Genomic DNA, 16,862 nt, shown 5'->3' on the forward strand with positions numbered 1-16,862 from the left:
GCAAAGCCCTGGATTGCGGCGACAACCATCTTCCTCTATTTTGATCACTCAGCCCAGACGCTGGGGGAGGGGGGAGGAAAAAGGAGGAGGAGGAAGGGGGGGTCCGAGCTGGTGGAGGGGGAGGGCTGCCTAGAAACGGCCCGGAAAAATTCTCACCACCAGTTTTGATCATTCAGCCCCACCGAGGGGAGCCTGGAAACTGCTGGAGCCCCTTCGTCCGTAATTGGTTTTATAGGGATGGCTGAGGGCCAAGGTGTTTACATGCGCGTGATTGGCGGCGCGCGCGGCCAATGGGTGGCGGCCGAGGGCAGGTCTGGGGGGAGGCGGGCACCCGGGAACAATGCGTGTTTCTTCGCCGGAGAGTGTTCCCCTCCCCCAGCCTCCCCTTTCCCGCCCCCCCGCGGGTTTTTTTTTTTTTTTTTTTTTTTAGATCCAGCGAGAGGAACTTGAAAGGGGGGTTGTGTAATGTACCTTTTCCAATCCCGGGCTGTATATGGAGATTTGGGATTCTTTAAACCGGCGCTACCTGGATTTTATTAAAAAGCGGGGAGCTCGGCGGGAGGAAAGCTGGCTTTTCCGGGGGCTGCGGGAGCCCGGCCGCGGGAGGGCGGAGGAGTTGGCGCGCCGAGCGCTCGGCCCGGGGAGCGGTTTTCTACCAAAAAAAGGAAAGGCGGGCAAAAAGTGTGAGGCGGCTGCGGGTGGCGAAGGGGAGCAGCGGCCGCGGGATGGCGGGCAGCACGGGCGCCTAGCCGCGCCGGGAGCCGGGGCCGCCACCGGAGTCGCCGTCGCCTGGAGCCGGGAGCCCTGCCGCGCCAGGTACGCCGCCGGGCCACCCGCCTGCCCCTGGCCGGGCGCGATGGTCTCCAAACTTCTCCAGATGGCCCCCCACCCCGCCTCCCCCCTCAGGGTGCGCCGGGGATACCCGCAGCTCTCCAGCTCCCGAGGACAGAATCGGGGGACCAGGGCCGGCGTGGTGGGGTGCCCCGGGAGGGGTGGGGACAAGTCCCTGCGCCCCGGGCGCCCACCTGAGCCCCCAGCCCTGCTCTAGCCCGCCCAAACGGGCCGAGGGGCGTCGGTTCCCTTCTCGGTTCCCGGCAGGCGGTGGGGGAGCCAGGGACGCCTAGACGTTTTCGATTATAGGCTGTTTTTAATTAAAAGCCGGAATTCAGCCATTTTAACTGCATTTAAGAGGGGGAGAAAAGTAGGGAGAACGCAGCAGAGCCCGCAGATGGCCGAGCCAGCTTCTCTACCAGAGCAAGGGTGTTCCGGGGGGCTTCACCCCGACTTCCCCAAAGTGGGGCGCTGGGGCATGACCCGAAGCGCTGGCTTTTAAAAGAAAGCTACACAAAGAATTTTTTTTTTTTTTAAATCACGGAAAGCTCATCGCCTGACATGTATCTTCGGATGTGGCGATCTTAGATTTTTCTAAAGTAAACGCGGATCTGGTAACCAGAGCCTGATGGGAAGCAGCGAGGGAGGGAGGGGGTGTTTGTAACCAAAACCGGGTTAAAATAAGCATCCTTAGCAAAGTTGGGGAGGGAGGCTGGAGGACGCCGGGGGGTTGCGGCTGAGAGGATCTGCAGCTCCGGGGCCTGGCCGCCGGTCGCGGGGCGCAGGGCGGGCACCCGGGAGCCGGTGGCTTTGGCTTGATCGGTGGCTCTAGGAGCGCCCGGGCCTCTTGGAATCAGGAATCCGAGCTGCTGAGGGCAGACGGAGAGCGAGGGCAGGGTTGGTTCCCAGACCCCCTCCCGCCCCCACGGGAATCGGCAAATCTTTTAAATAAACAGCTTTAAACTGGAACTACAGGGGGATTTGCCCAACGCTCGGGGAGGCGCCCCTCGGTCGGCCCGCGACGCGAAGGTTTTCTTTGTAGGTTATTTTTGGGGTTGGGGGCAAGCTAGGGTAGGAGCGACACCCTTGAGTCCCTCCCTTCCCCTCTGACGCCCCCCAAATCCCCCGCGCCAGGCCACGTCCTCGGGCCGCAGGATTCCCAGGCCAGGGCGTTGGAAAATGAAACCAAAGCTTGTTTTGAAGGATTCTTTCCAGTCCTCAGGCGAGAATGCCACGTCTCGGCTCTTCGGACTTAGGCTCTGCGACTCACAGTGGCCCGAGCGGGGTGGAGAGAGGGGGCGATGAGTCTCTTTAAAAATAATAAACCCGCTTAGCACCCTCTTTCATGAAAAAACTACTAATCTGCGGCTCGGGGCGAGCTCAGGGGAACCAAACTCAGAAAAGGGAGACAAGGGCTCCCAAAGGTTAAGTATTAAACTTTCCAGATCAGATAGTTACGTAGTGTTTAGGGAGACATTTCGAACTGCTCATGGAAAGGTTTCACTGTTTGAAACCCCGGAGCATGTGACGCCCAGGAATCCAACACACTTCGGAGGTTTGTATTGACGCGCTCGGGGCGCGGCCGAGGGGTCTTCTCCAGTTTCGGGAGCACCCGTGAGCTGCCGAGGCAGAGTCTGGGCTGGGGCGCAGCGCGCCACCGGCCACCTTTTGAGCCGTTGACCGTGAGCCCGGTGCCGCCGAAGGAAGGAGCATGGAATTTAACTTTTTATGGAAAAGGGGCTACTCCCGATTTCATTTCTGGCCACCACATCGGCAGCCCCCGACCCCGAACGGCAAGACGACTTTCTGAACCTGTTTCTTTTTTCCCCTTCTTTTTCTTTTTCCCCTTTCTGTTTCTTCTGCGGCCCGTCTCCTCTCCCCGCCAAGACGCCTTGTGCGCCGCCTCGCGCAGCTCCGCCTGGACGCCCGGAAGGGCCCCAACACCGGCCGTCTGTGCGCCTCGGGCCGCAGGCCCGCCGCCGAGCGCAAGCCCCGCTGGCCGCCGCCGCCATGCACGCCGCGGAGCCCCCGCCGCCCGAGGACTCTGGGACTACGTCGAGGCCGAACTTTTAGGTCCCACTGAACTAGGCCCGCGGGCCGGGTGGGGGGCTGGCCGCGGCACTCCCGCGGAGGATGGATGGCCGAGACTTCGGGCCCCCGCGGTCTGTGCACGGCCCCCCGCCGCCGCTGCTGTCCGGCCTGGCCATGGACAGTCACCGCGTGGGCGCCGCCACGGCCGGACGCCTGCCCGCTTCAGGCTTGCCCGGCGCGCTGCCGCCCGGGAAGTACATGGCCGGCCTCAACCTCCACCCGCACCCGGGTAAGTGCCTTGCGCGGTGCCCGCCCCCTGTTGTGTCCTCGGGATCCTGGGAGGGAGGCCCGGGGAAAGTGCTAGGTCCGTTCCCCCGGCGTTCGCAACGGGGGTTCGGCCCCTCCTTCTCCCTCGGCCGGTCCACTGGGTGCCCACGGGTTGCGGGCAGGCTCAGCTCCTGGGCCGGGGAGACCCCTGGGCCCGGGGCAGAGGCCAGTCTGGAGGCGCCGGTGGAGAGCGGCGCGCGACTCAGCTGCCTTCCCCGGCGCGTCGGGCCCTCCCAAGGCGCTCGAGTCTGCCGAAATCGGAGCCACCAGGGGCGATTCCAAACCCCGGACTCCTGCAGCTCGAGCCTGGGCTGGAGGTCTCAAAATCTGGGCGAGAAAAGAACAGACCAGCTCCATACCCTTTGAGACATCTGCTCCCAGAGCCAGAATAGTTTTCGTGGCAAATGTTCTTTCAGGCGCCGTGGGCCCGGGTTCGGTCCTTAGCTTCTCGACTCTCGTGCGGGGTCTCCAGCCAGCCCCGGCGCCTGAGGGTGCGAACGGATGAAGACCCCAGCCCTGGGAACGCAGCCTCCGGCGGGCGGGCGGCTGGCGGCTCTTGGGAGACCCCTCATCCCACCCCCACCCCACACCCCCGGGAGGAGGGCAGCAACCCCGGCCCCGGGGACCCCTTGTTCTCCTGCGGGAAGGCAGGGATGCAGACCCTGGGCAGTCGCCATCCCGAAGGTAGGGGAAGGAAGTGGCGCTGGAACGGATCCGCGGGGCACGATCGGCGGAGGGAACACCATGGGTCTGACATGGAAGCGCGGGAGGAGGTGGCCGAGAAGGCCCGGTGGCTTCTGCCATTTCCAGAGAGGGGCTGCCCAGGCTCGGTGGGGACCACACTGGAGAGGAAGAAGCTTGCCCCACGCGGGCCTCGGCCGCTCCAGTCCGGCGGGGTGGGAAGGGAGACGCGGGGACCTCCAGACTTGCCTTCGGCCGCCGCAGAAAACCCGGTTCCTCTTCCCCCGGCTGCCTCCAGCTTTGTGCCTGGCGTCCCACGCTTCAACTTTTAAAAAATCCACCTCTCCCACAACAAAGCGTAGTCTAGGATTCCTGTGATTTTTCGGGGAGCTCCCGACGCTCCCTTGGCTTTGGGGTCTTGGAGGGGACACCTCTGGGCCGCAGCAGCCGCCTTGGCCCTGCCGCACCGACCCAGCCCGCTCGGCAGCACTCGCTGTTTTTGCCTGTCTCTTTGATTTTTCTCTTGGAACTTTTCAGGAACCAGAGTCCCAGGGCTCGGCGGGACAAAGGGCCTTTGTGAGGCGCCAGGCGGGGGAGGGGCACGCACGGGGGGCGGGGGGGCCGGGAGCGCGAAGATCCCCGCCTGCGGGGGGGCCGAGGACCGGGTCGTGGCCTTGGGGTGCGCGTGTCCCCCAGGAGCTCTGCCCGGCCGGCCACGCTGAGGGCTAGGGTTTTCTCCCAAGTGGTGCGCTTCCGGTGAGGGAGGGGTGCCGGAGACCCTAGAGGAAGGGCTGGGGGGCGGCCCTGGGGTACAAAGGGCCGCTCGGGCTGTTCCCTTTTGCGCGCGCCCAGAGGCCGCGGTAATTTTTGTGTTTGCGCTCTTAAGGTCGCTTGGCCCGGCCCGGGGAGGTGGCAGGGTTCTGTGGCCTAGAAGTGAGACCCCAGTCATTCTGGCTGGCAGGGCCTTCACTCGCCTTCCGAGAGTCTGGGAGAGGGCGCCGCGGACTCCCGGTCTCCAGTCTGGCTGGGGCCTGGCCGCGGCCAAGTGTTCTAATGAGAAGCCGGGAAAACAGCCACCACTCAAGGGGGCCAGGGCCGCGCCGAGCCCAACCGCAGCAACCAGGCCACCTAATGCCCATTAGGTGGATGGGGAGGCTGAGGCACGGGGGGAAGGGACTCGGTGGAGGGGCAGGCAGGACGAGGAAGTCCAGCGGGAGGTGGCCGCAGAGGCCTGTGCCGGCACTTTGTGAGTTAGGACCTGCCTGAGTTCTGCGTGCTCGGCGGCTGAGGTCATGGAGGAAAGAGCAGCCGGGCGCGGGAAGCGCCGCCACTCAGGCCGGTGCTCGCTCACCCAGCAGGGAAGGGTGGGGGGCTGGCGCTGCCTCTTGCTCCCCGCCGGTCGAGTGGCCGCAGTGAGACCTGGGGACCCCCAGACCCTGGGCCAACGCCCAGACCAAGGCCGGTGCTAATCCCATTAGCCAGGCGGTGGGGAACTGCTCCCCTCACTGCTTGGGGCGGGGCGGGATTACAAATTTCTCAACGCAGCACCCGTCCCCGCCTTTCTTGCGGGGTGCAGGTGCTAAATTTTCCGCTTCCAACGCGCATCACCTTCTTGGCTGTCAGCTCCCTAAGTCTCGCCAACGTTATCAGCCGCCTCTTTATTTGTTTATGTTTGTACTGGGAAGCCTGGAGAAGCTGAGCTATTTGCCTCAGGTCACACAACCAGAGAGGCCGAGTTACCTCTGGACTCCAGCGTGGGCGGGAACTCCGGGCGAATCCAGCTTTCCAGGGCAGAGGGAGCTGCCCCGGGAGGGCTCACAGCTGGAAGGGACCCTGGCTGGGGTGTGGTGGCTGGGACCCTATTCAAGCAGGTATTGACAGGGGGGTTGGGAGACAGCTTTCTGCATCGTGGATCTGGGTGGAGAGGGATGGTTCCTTCCTCTGCAGAAGACGAGGTGAAATCAAGAATAAATGGGGTTTGGGATAGAGGGTCCCGGTTCCCTTTCCAGTAATCTTGAGTATTGATAGGTATGTGAGCCCTAAAATGTTCACAGCAGTCGGTGAAATGGGCAAGTAAGTGACAAACACCTGGTCGACCTGCTCCTCTGCTCTGGGGTTGGGAGGCCTGGACTCAGTTGTCCTCACCATTGCAATTAAAGAGCTATTAGCAGGATTTTGTGCTTGGATGTTTATTCTCCCTGACCCCACACCCTGGGCTGGCCCCTGGAGGATATGTGAATGGGGGGTGGGAACCCAGGATCAGGATGGGGAGGCCGCGCACTTTGGACCGGCCAGTGGACAATAGCGGGCTGTGGGCCTTCTCCAGGGTCTGATCAGCTCTATCTCTGGAATCCAGTCAGCCTACTGAGATTGATTTAAGAAGATGAATCAGTGGGACTGGCTGGTGGAGGGATGTGATCCCCAAGATAAGGGAGATTTGCTGGGTGCATCCTTGTCTGGGCAGAGGCATAGGGGAGGCCTGGGGAATGTTCTAGAATCTGGAAGGGCCTCCACAGCCCCCTGGCTCTCTGAGCCTCCTGGTTCTTTAGCTCTCAGCCTCAGCGCTGTCTTCTTTCCTCACTTATTCATTTACTCAGCAAAGGATTTCCAAGTGCCTCCTGTGTGCCAGGCACTGCTCCGGCCCTGGGAATCGGCGGCGACCAAACACAGAAATCTTTGCCGTCATTGGAGCTCCCATCTTAGTGTGTGGGGGCCAGGCAGTAAACATAAGTCAGCGAAGGAAGTCATTTTAAAGAGAGAGATAGACTGTGAAAGAAAGAAAATACCGAGGGACTTTTTTGGCCGGAGTGGTGAGGGGCTGTGAGCCCTGAGAATGGCCAGAGCTGGGGGGAGGGGGGTAGGGGTGTGGGGGGGGGAGTGTGGGACCCTGCAGGTCCCTGAAGGCCAGTAATGAGGTCTTGGAATTTCAAACTCTGAGGAATGAGAAGTCAGGGTTTTAAATGGAGGGAGTGACTCAAATTGAGGGACATTTTACAGAACTAGTCTGGACTCTTAAAAAATGTCAAAGGCATGCAAGACGAAGGCTGAGAACTGTTCCTGGTTGAAGGAGACGAAAAAACGGACAGCAAAAGGCCATATATAGCCCTCGATTGGATCTTGGATCAGGAAAGAAATTGCTCTAAAGAACATCACTGGGGCAATTGACAGAATTGGAATATGGACTGTAGATTAGCCGATAGCATCAAGTGAATATCAGGTTTCACGAAGTTGATCACTGTACTGTGATGATGTAGGAGACGGTCCTTGCTCTTCGGAAGTAAGAACACTGAAATGTTTAGGGGCAGGGGACTTGATGAACGCAACTACTCAGGAATGGCTCAGGAAAAGAAAAAACAATATCTAAAATTTTTAGACGTGGGAGACAACGATAAATCAAATGACTTCAAATAAATCAACTTCTCACCCTTTCACACGTAGGGTGAGAAAGCAGTTCACAATTGCCAAACCTGGGGAAGGTCATATGGCAGTTGGACTATTTGCTAGTTGTACTGTTTCAGACTTTGAGTTTGAAATGATTTCCAAATGGGCATTTAACAAAATTAGTCTGGATTGCTGGAGATCGGTAGACGGGAGAGAAGAAGGGAACTTGTCCGTGGTGAGGAGGCTGTCAGGGAGGTAATAGTGACCAGGGAGGGAGGCTGGAGGTGGCCAGGGTTTCGTGTCCTGTGGAGGTGGGGCTGCTGAGATCGACGTGGAGGGGCAGATGAGGAGGACAGCAAATGGATTCTTGGTCAGTGCTACTCCTGGAGGAATGGGGAGGAAGAGGTTTGAAGAGAAGGTGGTGACTGAGCATTCTTGATTTGGATGTGGCCAGGTCGGGGTGCTCTTGGCTCCTGGCGTGGACCAGTCTGCAGTCTGATCTCACGTAACTGCCACCAGGTCACTTGGAGCCCTGTCTTTGGTCATGTGGGGTCCTGTCTTTCACCCAGAATCTACCCCCATCATGAACCTCACCTGTCCTTTACTTCCCAGCCCAGCTTTTGAGGGCACCTGTGGGAGCTGCTCAGGACAGGTCTTGGGCCTCCCCAGGGGCAGTGGGGACCCCTGGCCAGTGGCCAGTCTTGGCCCCCAGGGCTAGGGTCCTTGCCACACCAGCTGCCCCTCGAGGCCTGGCATCTGACTTTGGAGGAAGTCAAGGCCATTTGATCAGAATCACAAAAACAAACCATCTTTGCAGGCCGTGAATGCATTCGCCATCTGCATCCCAGGTTCTTTGATGAGCTAATGAAAGTGATGGACCCTCAGCCCAGAATAAAACCTGCTTCACACACTCTCAGTAATAATTTTGCATGATCTGGACCTTAGGCACCAGCTTAGGTTCATCTTGCAATCTCCAGATAACTGCTGGGGGCAGGAGGGCCTCGGGGCTGAGGTCGGATTTCTGGAGTTTAGATCTTGCTCCTGCACTTACTGGGTGATGACTCTAAGCCTAGATTTTCTTATCTATGAAATGGGTCCATTAGTGGTACTGAAGTGCCTAGCACACGAATAGCCCTGTGCAAAAGTTACAGTAAAAGTGATTGCTGTAATTAAAATTGTCCGTAACCAGTGACTCACGAATCCCTGGCTCTAGTCTGGTCCTCTCTGAGGACCTCTGAAATTGTGTACGTAGCCCCTTTGTATGGTCCACAGGCTCCCTAGACTCCAGGGTGCCAACTGGAACCCATTATTTTTATTATTCTCCTTTTTTGGTGTAATGGATACTCTGTAAAACGCTTCAATCTTGAGTGGTCAGTACTTGCAGTTTTACAAAATGAACACACTGATGTCACCACCAGCCAGCTCAAGATCAGGACATTTCCCGCATCCAGAAGCTTCCCTCTGCTCTCTGCTGGTCACTATCCACCCCACACCCAACTTCATTCTTATTTCTGTTACCTTAGATTAGTTTTGCCTGTATTTGAACTTTCTGTAAATGGAATCATGCAGCATGTCCTTTTTGATTTTTAGCTGTTTTCACTCACACCAGTGTGTAAGATTCATCCGTATCTGAGGTGTGAAGCAGTTACTGATTTCTGGTTGCTGTATGGTATTCCACCCCGTGAATACAGCGCAGTTCACATCACTCTTGTCTGTTGATGGACATTTAGGTTGTTTCCAGTGTTTGCTATGAATAGTGTTGGTAGGATCATGCCCTTTTGGTGCACATAGGTACACATTTCTTTGGCCGTGTATATAGTATCTAGGACTGGAATTGGTGGGTCACAGAGTATGTGTAGATTCAGCTTTTGTAGCTGTGAGCTTTCCAATGGTTGCACCATTGTGCAATCCGTTCCCTGTCTTCCCAGCACGTGATATTGTCAGTTGCTTTAAATTCTATTCATTCTGGTGAGTAAGTAGTAGTACCTAGTACCTAATTGAGCGTGCATCCCCCGCCCCCCGCTCCGCAACGAGCGGCATACGGGATCTTAGTTCCCCAACCAGGGATTGAACCCGTGCCCCCTGCACTGGAAGCTCAGATTCTTAACCACTGGACTGCCAGGGAAGTCCCTGTGCCTGCATCTTAAACACTTTTTTCCCCTCATTTTTTTAAGCTTTATTGAGGAATACTTTGCATCCTGTAAAATTCACCTAGTGAAAGTATACACTTCTGTTTTATGCGGAGTATAAACTTTAAAGTTAGGTGTCGTTTAAAAAGTCAGATGGTGTTAGAAGGATTATAAAGAGAACCAGCAATCCCTTGCCTCCTGTCTCCCCATTCCTGATGCCCCCTTTAAATTCTCTTGGCTGTTTTTCTTTTTTGGCCTTTTCATCTGTATTTTTCTGTAATCCCCTGCTTCTACTGCTAGTTATTTTTTAGATTTTGAGATTCTTTATTGACTTCTATAGAAGTTGAGGATTTTGCATAGACTGTCCAAGTCTCTATCCTGACTCTCCCATTTATTAGTGTGAGACCGTAGGCAAGTTTCTTTACCTCTCCTACCTTGGTTTTCTCATCTGTAAAATGGGGATAATAATAGTATCTACTTCATGAGATTGTTATGAGGATTAAATCATTAATACATGTAAAGCATTTAGAACAGTATCTGGAAAATGATAAGCACTTAGTAAATGTTGATTGTCATTGTGGCCTCACGCCCTCCCCCGCCCCCATTCCTCCTTCCTCTCTCCTCCCAATATTTGTGAAATACAATTTTGTTTTGTTGTTGTTTTTGTTTTGTTTTTTGTTTTGGCTGTGCCACGCAGCCTGTGGGATCCTAGTTCCCCCACCAGGGATTGAACCTGGGCCCTCCTGGACCCTCGGCAGTGAAAGCACAGAGTCCCAGCCACTGGACCGCCAGGGAATTCCCGAAATACAATTTTGTTTAAATCAGTTTTATTATTATGGCTTTGGATTTGTAAATGTTTGTATTTGAGCCAAGTGATATAATAACATTCATTTCTTTATTTCCTTGAGTTATTAATTGCCTCTTTTTCCCCCCCCATTTGCAGGGATTTCTTAGAGTCTCTGTCTTCTTTTTTTTTTTTTTTTAAACGCATTGTTTACTTTGTTTTATTTATTTATTTATTTATTTTTGGCTGTGTTGGGTCTTCGTGTCTGTGCGAGGGCTTTCTCTAGTTGCGGCAAGCGGGGGCCACTCTTCGTCGTGGTGCGCGGGCCTCTCACTGTCGCGGCCTCTCTTGTTGCGGAGCACAGGCTCCAGACGCGCAGGCTCAGTAATTGTGGCTCACGGGCCCAGTTGCTCTGCGGCATGTGGGATCTTCCCAGACCAGGGCTCGAACCCGTGTACCCTGCATTGGCAGGCAGATTCTCAACCATTGCGCCACCAGGGAAGCCCAGAGTCTCTGTCTTCTCATCTCTTGGTATAGTTTTCATTTGGTTAAATCTGTTGGATGAGCTGCCTCTTTCTTTCCTTGGAGATGTCCTTCCTGCAGTTTTTCTTCTTCCTGCTCTAGTCTGGTTTGCCTGGTGCCTGGGCCTGTTCAGACTCACTGCCCCTCTGTGCTGTGTTGCATCTCCTGTTTCCTGATTCTCATTCCTTCCTCTTTCCTGCTTTCCTTGTTTTGGTGGAGCATATCTTGCAGTAGCATTCTGTGAAAAGATACACAGAAGGCAATTTTTTTGAGGCCTAGTATACCTGAAGATGCCTTTATTCTACCTTCACGCTTGTTGGGCATCTTGGAAATAATTTGAGGGAACTGCAACATCACCTTCTAAATTCCAGTGCAGCTTTTGAGGGTGTGATGTTATTTTGATTCTTGATCTTTGTACGTGAACTTTTTGTCTTCCCTTTTACAAACGCCTAAAATCTTTTAGAACCACGTAATAGTTATAGAGCATTGGCTCTGAAATTCTTACACGTGCTCTTCCACTTGCCACATGGCCTTGGACATGTTACCTAACTCTGTAAGCTTCAGTTTTTTCTTTTGTAAAACGAGCAATAGTGCTTACCTTTTACATTTTAAATGAAGACTTTTTGAATTACTATTGATTTTATTGGTATTTTATGATTTGCTTCTCACCATTTTTGCTATTCTTTCTAGTGCCTCTATTAGGTAGTGGAGCTCCTAGACTGATCACCTACTTTCTTCTACTTTCTTTGCTATTTTCCATCTCTTTGTTTTTTCTGCTTTCTAGATGGTCTCAATTGTGTCTTCTAACTGTGCAGTTTGATTTTTTAATTAAGTTGTCATTTTTAATGTCTAGGAGCTCGGTCTTATAATCTGGATGCTCCTCTTTTTTTTTTTTAATATTTGTTTATTTTTATTTTTGGCTGCATTGGGTCTTTGTTGCTGCCCGTGGGCTTTCTCTAGTTGTGGCGAGCGGGGCTACTCTTTGTTGCGGTGTGCAGGCTTCTTATTGCAGTGGCTTCTCTTGTTGCGGAGCACGGGCTCTAGGCACGCAGGCTTCAGTAGTTGTGGCTCGTGGGCTCTAGAGCACAGGCTCAGTAGTTGTGGCGCATGGGCTTAGTTGCACCGTGGCATGTGGGATCTTCCCGGACTAGGACCAGGGATTGGACCCGTGTTCCCTGCATTGGCAGGTGGATTATTAACCACTGTGCCACTAGGAAAGTCCTTTTATTTTTTCAATCGCATCCTGTTCTTGTTTCATGGATACATTAGTTCTCATCACTTGCAGGATAGTAATTATATTTTTTTCTGGAGTTTTCTTCTCTCAGGCATGGTCTCTGTTCCTCTGGGTCTTTTTTGTTCATTTGTCTTTCACATTGGAGACTCTGCAAGTGTCTGGTGGCTGGTTCTCTGGTGTCTCTTCATATTTAAGAAAGAGGCGCTAACAAGCTGACAGGACTGGGATCCAAGGGGGGGGCTTGTTGACCATTGTGGAAGTTTCTGACAGTGTCTGTAGGTCTTCCTTTCTGTCTTCCTCAGTCTCCCAGGCTGGAGTCCTGTTACAGCCTCCAGGGAGTTTAAACTTGGCCGCCCCTCTTCCAAGAGCTGAGTGTACCTTTTAAGAATGAGGATTTGTAGTACTCAGATCCCATTTTCACTTTGGTCCCCACACCAGCCCTGAGAATCCAGCCCAAGACCCTCAAGGGTTCCATTCATGCGCAGTAATGTTTCCTTTTAAAACCGTGTTACTGCCATTTTTGGGAGTGTTCTGGCATCTGGGGAAGGATTTTTTTTCTTTTCTTTCTTTTTTTGGCATGAGGGATCTTAGTTCCCCAACCAGGGATCGAACCAGTGCCCCCTGCAGTGGATGCGTGGAGTCTAAACCATTGGACCGCCAGGGAAGTCCTCTGGGAAAGGATTTGTCATGCTAGATCTCAGTGCCCTGGGATCCGGCCGCCTCTCCTCCCCTGGCCCGTGTGCCAGAGACACCTGGTTCCTCTCTGTCTCCGCCTTCCCCACTAGGACGCTGCCCTGTTTTTGGCCGATAGTTCCTAGAAGGCCCTCCCTCCATCCCTACCTCTACTTCCTCTAGGCCAGTACCTCCTTCAGGGGGAAGAGAAATCAATGGGGAAATCCTCTGTAATTGCTTTAGAATTGAGAAAGTCTGGAGCCCTGGGGCGAGGCCGGGGTGGATGCATTTGCATATCATTGGCAAGGCTGAGGCCTTGACCGCTCTGGGCTGCCTTGGGATCCCCTTTATTTAGATTTGAGCACCTACTCTGTGGGCTGGGTGTCTGGTGGGAGCAAGGCAAAGTCCTAGCCTACAGGGGGCCCAGATTCTGGGCTGGGGGAGGGGCTGGAGTTAAACCCAGATTGCCCTTCTCTTGCTGTGACCTCTGCTGGGGAGGAGCTGGGAGGTCTGGGCGGCTAAAAGGTGCCTGCTGGGATCCGACCGTCTTGGGGTGAGGGCTGGCTCCAGCGGGAGGGGAGGGAGGCTGGAGGTGACACTTAGCCTGGATGAGGGAGCTGGAGGAATAAAGGCCCTCGGGCCAGCCCTCGGGCCCAGCTGGACCCCACCCTTCCTGGGTGGGCGGGGCAGGTCAATCTGGCCTGGTGGCTTCTGAGCCTCTGCTTAGCTCAGGGGAAGAACCTCGGCAGCTCAAGATTCTCAGACACGTGTACTGCACGGATGGGAGCTTGGGGATGTTGGCAGTGGCCACAGGTCCTGTGGCCCAGTCACAGCACGAAGAATGTGCAAGGTAAGCCCCCCACCCTCTAGCTCTGTCCCTCAGCCTTGCTGGTCTGTCTTGTGTCACCTTCCTCGGGGAGAGGGGAGTGCCATGAAGCGGAGGACACAGGCACGGCCCCAGTCACAGTTTCTTTCCTTTCTTGCCTACCCTTCATTTTACTTTATTTTTAAAGGTGAGAGCTTTATTTTATTTTATTTTATTATTATTTTTTTTTGTTGGCCACACCGCGCAGCTTGTGGGATCTCAGTTCCCCCACCAGGGACTGAACCTGGGTCACGGCAGTGAAAGCCCGGAATCCTAACCACTAGACCACCAGGGAACTCCCGATTTTACTTTGGAGGAAAGTAAGGCTCAGAGAGGTTGTGTCATCTCCCCAAGGTCACACAGCCAGGAAGTGTGGGATCTAGGGGCCAGACCTGAGCTCTCTGGTGAGAAAGCCAGGGGCTGGGGAGAGATGGGGTATGAATAAGAATTTTTCTTTCTCTTTCCCTTTTCCTTTCTGGGCTCATTTTTATTTATTTACTTGTTTTTGTTTTTGCAAATTCTGTCAGTGTGAGAGTTCCATGAAAATTACTCATGCTTGTGTTCAGATTGGCCTCCCTCTGCACTCAGTTTTTTAAAGGATATTTTTTATTGGGGCTTAAAGGACACACAGAAATAAGCAGAGATCATAAATGTACAGTTTGGTTATTTTTTTCACAAACGGAATCAACCAGGTTAAGAAGGAAACCCAGGTGCCCTGTTCCGTCACCCTGTCCCAAGGTGACCCCTATCCTGGCTTAAACCACCTGCTCTGAATTGTCTGTTGGTGCCCTTCACGTTTGTGGAAGCGTATAGTGTGTTTTCTTGGGTGTGAGGTTGTGAGATTTATCCTGCCCTGGTAGCTGTAGTGCCTTTTCCTTGCTGAAGGGTTGCCTCCTGTGAGAATGTCACAATTTGTTTATCCAGCTCTTGTTGGACATTTGGGTTATTTTATTTTCCAGTTTTGGCGATTACTGGTGAGAAGATCTTTGAATTCCAATATGCGATCTTTCTACACAGACCTGCGAGGGCATTGCTGGGTCAGAAAGGTTTCTAGATTCTGCCAAACTCTTTGAGAATGGTTGTACTAATTTATGCTCCCTCTGGCCATGTATTAATATTGTCCATTTTTCCTTTTTGACACATTAACCCTTCTGGTGGGTGTGCAGAAGTTTTCATTTACATTTCCTCCATGGTTTATGAGGCTGAGTACCTTGTCATGGATTTACTGGACACTTGGACGTCCTTATTTGCCACTCTCCTGTCGAATCTTGCCCATTTTTACATTGTGGTGTCTGCCTTTTGCTTGTTGATTCTCAGGCGTTCTTTATATATTTTGGATACAAGCCCTTCAATGGGGCACAGATCTTTTTCCATGAGGTGGCTCACATTTTCATTCTCCTAATGGTGTCATGTGATGAATAGACATGACTAATTTTCATGTACTTCAGTATATCAGTCTTATCTTTATGGTCAGTGCTTTTTAATGTGGTCTTTAAGAAAGCTTTGGCTGCCCTTGTGTCGCGAAGGAATTTTCCAGTGTTTTCTCCTAGCAGCTTTTGCCTTTCCAGTGTTTTCTTCTAGAATCTTTTGCCTTTTGCTTTTCTGCAGTGCACCTGGAAGGGATTTTTATGTATGGTGTGAAGTAGGGGGTCAAGATTCATGGCTTTTCCCATATGGGTGTTCAAGCGGACCAGCAGTGTTTATTGAAAAGACCATCCTTTTTCTACCCTGTGCAATGGTGGGCCTGTTTCTGAACGGTCCTGTCCCCATAGGCCTTTTCATGTACCCATGTGCCGATATCACACCAGCTGCATTATTGGTATTTGATAGCCTAAGTCTTGCCACGTTATTCTTCATCTTGAAGGTTGCCCTGGCTATTCTTTTTTTTTTTTCTTTAAATTATTTATTTTATTTTACTTTTGGCTGCGTTGGGTCTTTGCCGCTGCACGTGGGCTTTCTCTAGTTGCTATGAGATGGGGCTACTCCTCGTTGCAGTGCGAGGGCCTCTCATTGCGGTGGCCTCTCCTGCTGGGGAGCACGGGCTCTAGGTGCTCGGGCTTCAGTAGTTGTGGCGTGTGGGCTCAGTAGTTGTGGCGCTTGGGCTCAGTAGTTGTGGCTCACGGGCTTAGTTGTTCTGCGGCATGTGGGATCTTCCCAGACCAGGGCTCGAACCCATGTCTCCTGCATTGGCAGGCGGATTCACAATCACTGCGCCACCAGGGAAGTCCGCCCTGGCTATTCTTGATTTTCTGTGTTTCTATATAACTTTTTCTTTTAACTAGTACAATACATATAAGTTTGCCATTGTAGCCATTTTTACATGTACAGTTCAGTGGCATTAAGTACATTCACATTGTCAGTCAAGTCATCACCATTAACAGTCACCACCATCATCTCCAGAACATTTCCATCCTCTGAACTGAAACTGTGTCCCCATTAAGCACTAACCTCCATCCCCCTCCCCCATCCCCTGGCCCCCACCCTCTACTTCCCGTCTCTATGAATCTGGCTCCTCCAGGGACCTCCTAGAAGTGCCATCGTAACAATATTTGACCTATGTCTGGCTTATTTTGCTTAGCATCCTGTCTTCAAGGTTCATCCATGTTGGGTCAGGGGTCAGAATGTTCTTTCTTTTTAAGGCTGAATGGTATTTCATAGTATAAAGATAGACCACATTTTGTTTATCCAATAGACCCTTGGGTTGCTTCCATCTTTTCGCTGTTGTGAATGGGAATAACGCTGCTATGAACATGGGTGTGCAAAAATCTCTTCAATTTTTCACCCGACTTTCAATTTCTATGTGACTTTTAGAGACAGTTTTTCAATTTTCACAGCCCCTCCCCCTCCCCCAACCTTTGCCCCTACTGGGGTTTGGATTGGGATTGCATTAAATCTCTAGATCAGTTTGGCTGCAGCGAGCATCCTGATAAGGACCTCTTTGCCCACAAAGGTGGTTTCCTTGAGGGGGACCCCCAGAAGTGGGTCTGGGCTTTGCTAGCCTGCTGATTTGCTTTCCAAAAGCTGGGGATGGGTTGGCCCTGTCCTCACCCTCCCTCTGCTGCTCTACACGCCCCCACCCTACCCCCGTCCCACAGTCAAACTAAAAATATGCTGATTTGATAGATGAAAATGATGTCATCCTGTTTCGATACTTGTTTGCGATACTAACTTTTTCCTGAATTCGGCCGTTATTTACTGTTCTTCATTTGTGAATTGCTTGGGATTCTTATTGAACGATAAGGCTCTTTCTTTATGAGACAGGGCATTAACCCCTGCTCTGGCTTAGATATTACAGAAATCTTGGGATGAATGGGAGTCTGAAGGTCATTTTATCCAGAGGGTCCTCGGACTATTTTCAGCGGCTGTCATAGAAACGGCTAAGTCACATGTCTGTGCTCTGGGCTA

At 52.9% G+C, this 16,862-nt stretch overlaps 1 protein-coding gene across 7 annotated transcripts in view; it reads left to right on the forward strand.

Moving 5' to 3' along the window:
* Positions 1–16,862, forward strand: part of TNRC18 (trinucleotide repeat containing 18) — a 104,177-nt gene that overhangs the window by 20,725 nt on the left and 66,590 nt on the right. For 5 of the 7 annotated variants that reach the window (XM_061208383.1, XM_061208388.1, XM_061208389.1 and 2 more), the window contains exons 1-2: positions 446–816; positions 2,719–3,151. In XM_061208383.1, coding sequence (XP_061064366.1) covers positions 2,965–3,151 — 187 coding nt within the window. In that variant the 5' untranslated portion in view covers positions 446–816; positions 2,719–2,964. Of the gene's footprint in view, positions 1–445; positions 817–2,718; positions 3,152–16,862 lie in introns of those variants that run through there. The other 2 variants (XM_061208385.1, XM_061208384.1) reach the window with 1 other exon arrangement.

The sequence above is a fragment of the Eubalaena glacialis genome, chromosome 13 (assembly GCF_028564815.1).
Source record: "Eubalaena glacialis isolate mEubGla1 chromosome 13, mEubGla1.1.hap2.+ XY, whole genome shotgun sequence".
Classification (NCBI taxonomy): domain Eukaryota; kingdom Metazoa; phylum Chordata; class Mammalia; order Artiodactyla; family Balaenidae; genus Eubalaena; species Eubalaena glacialis.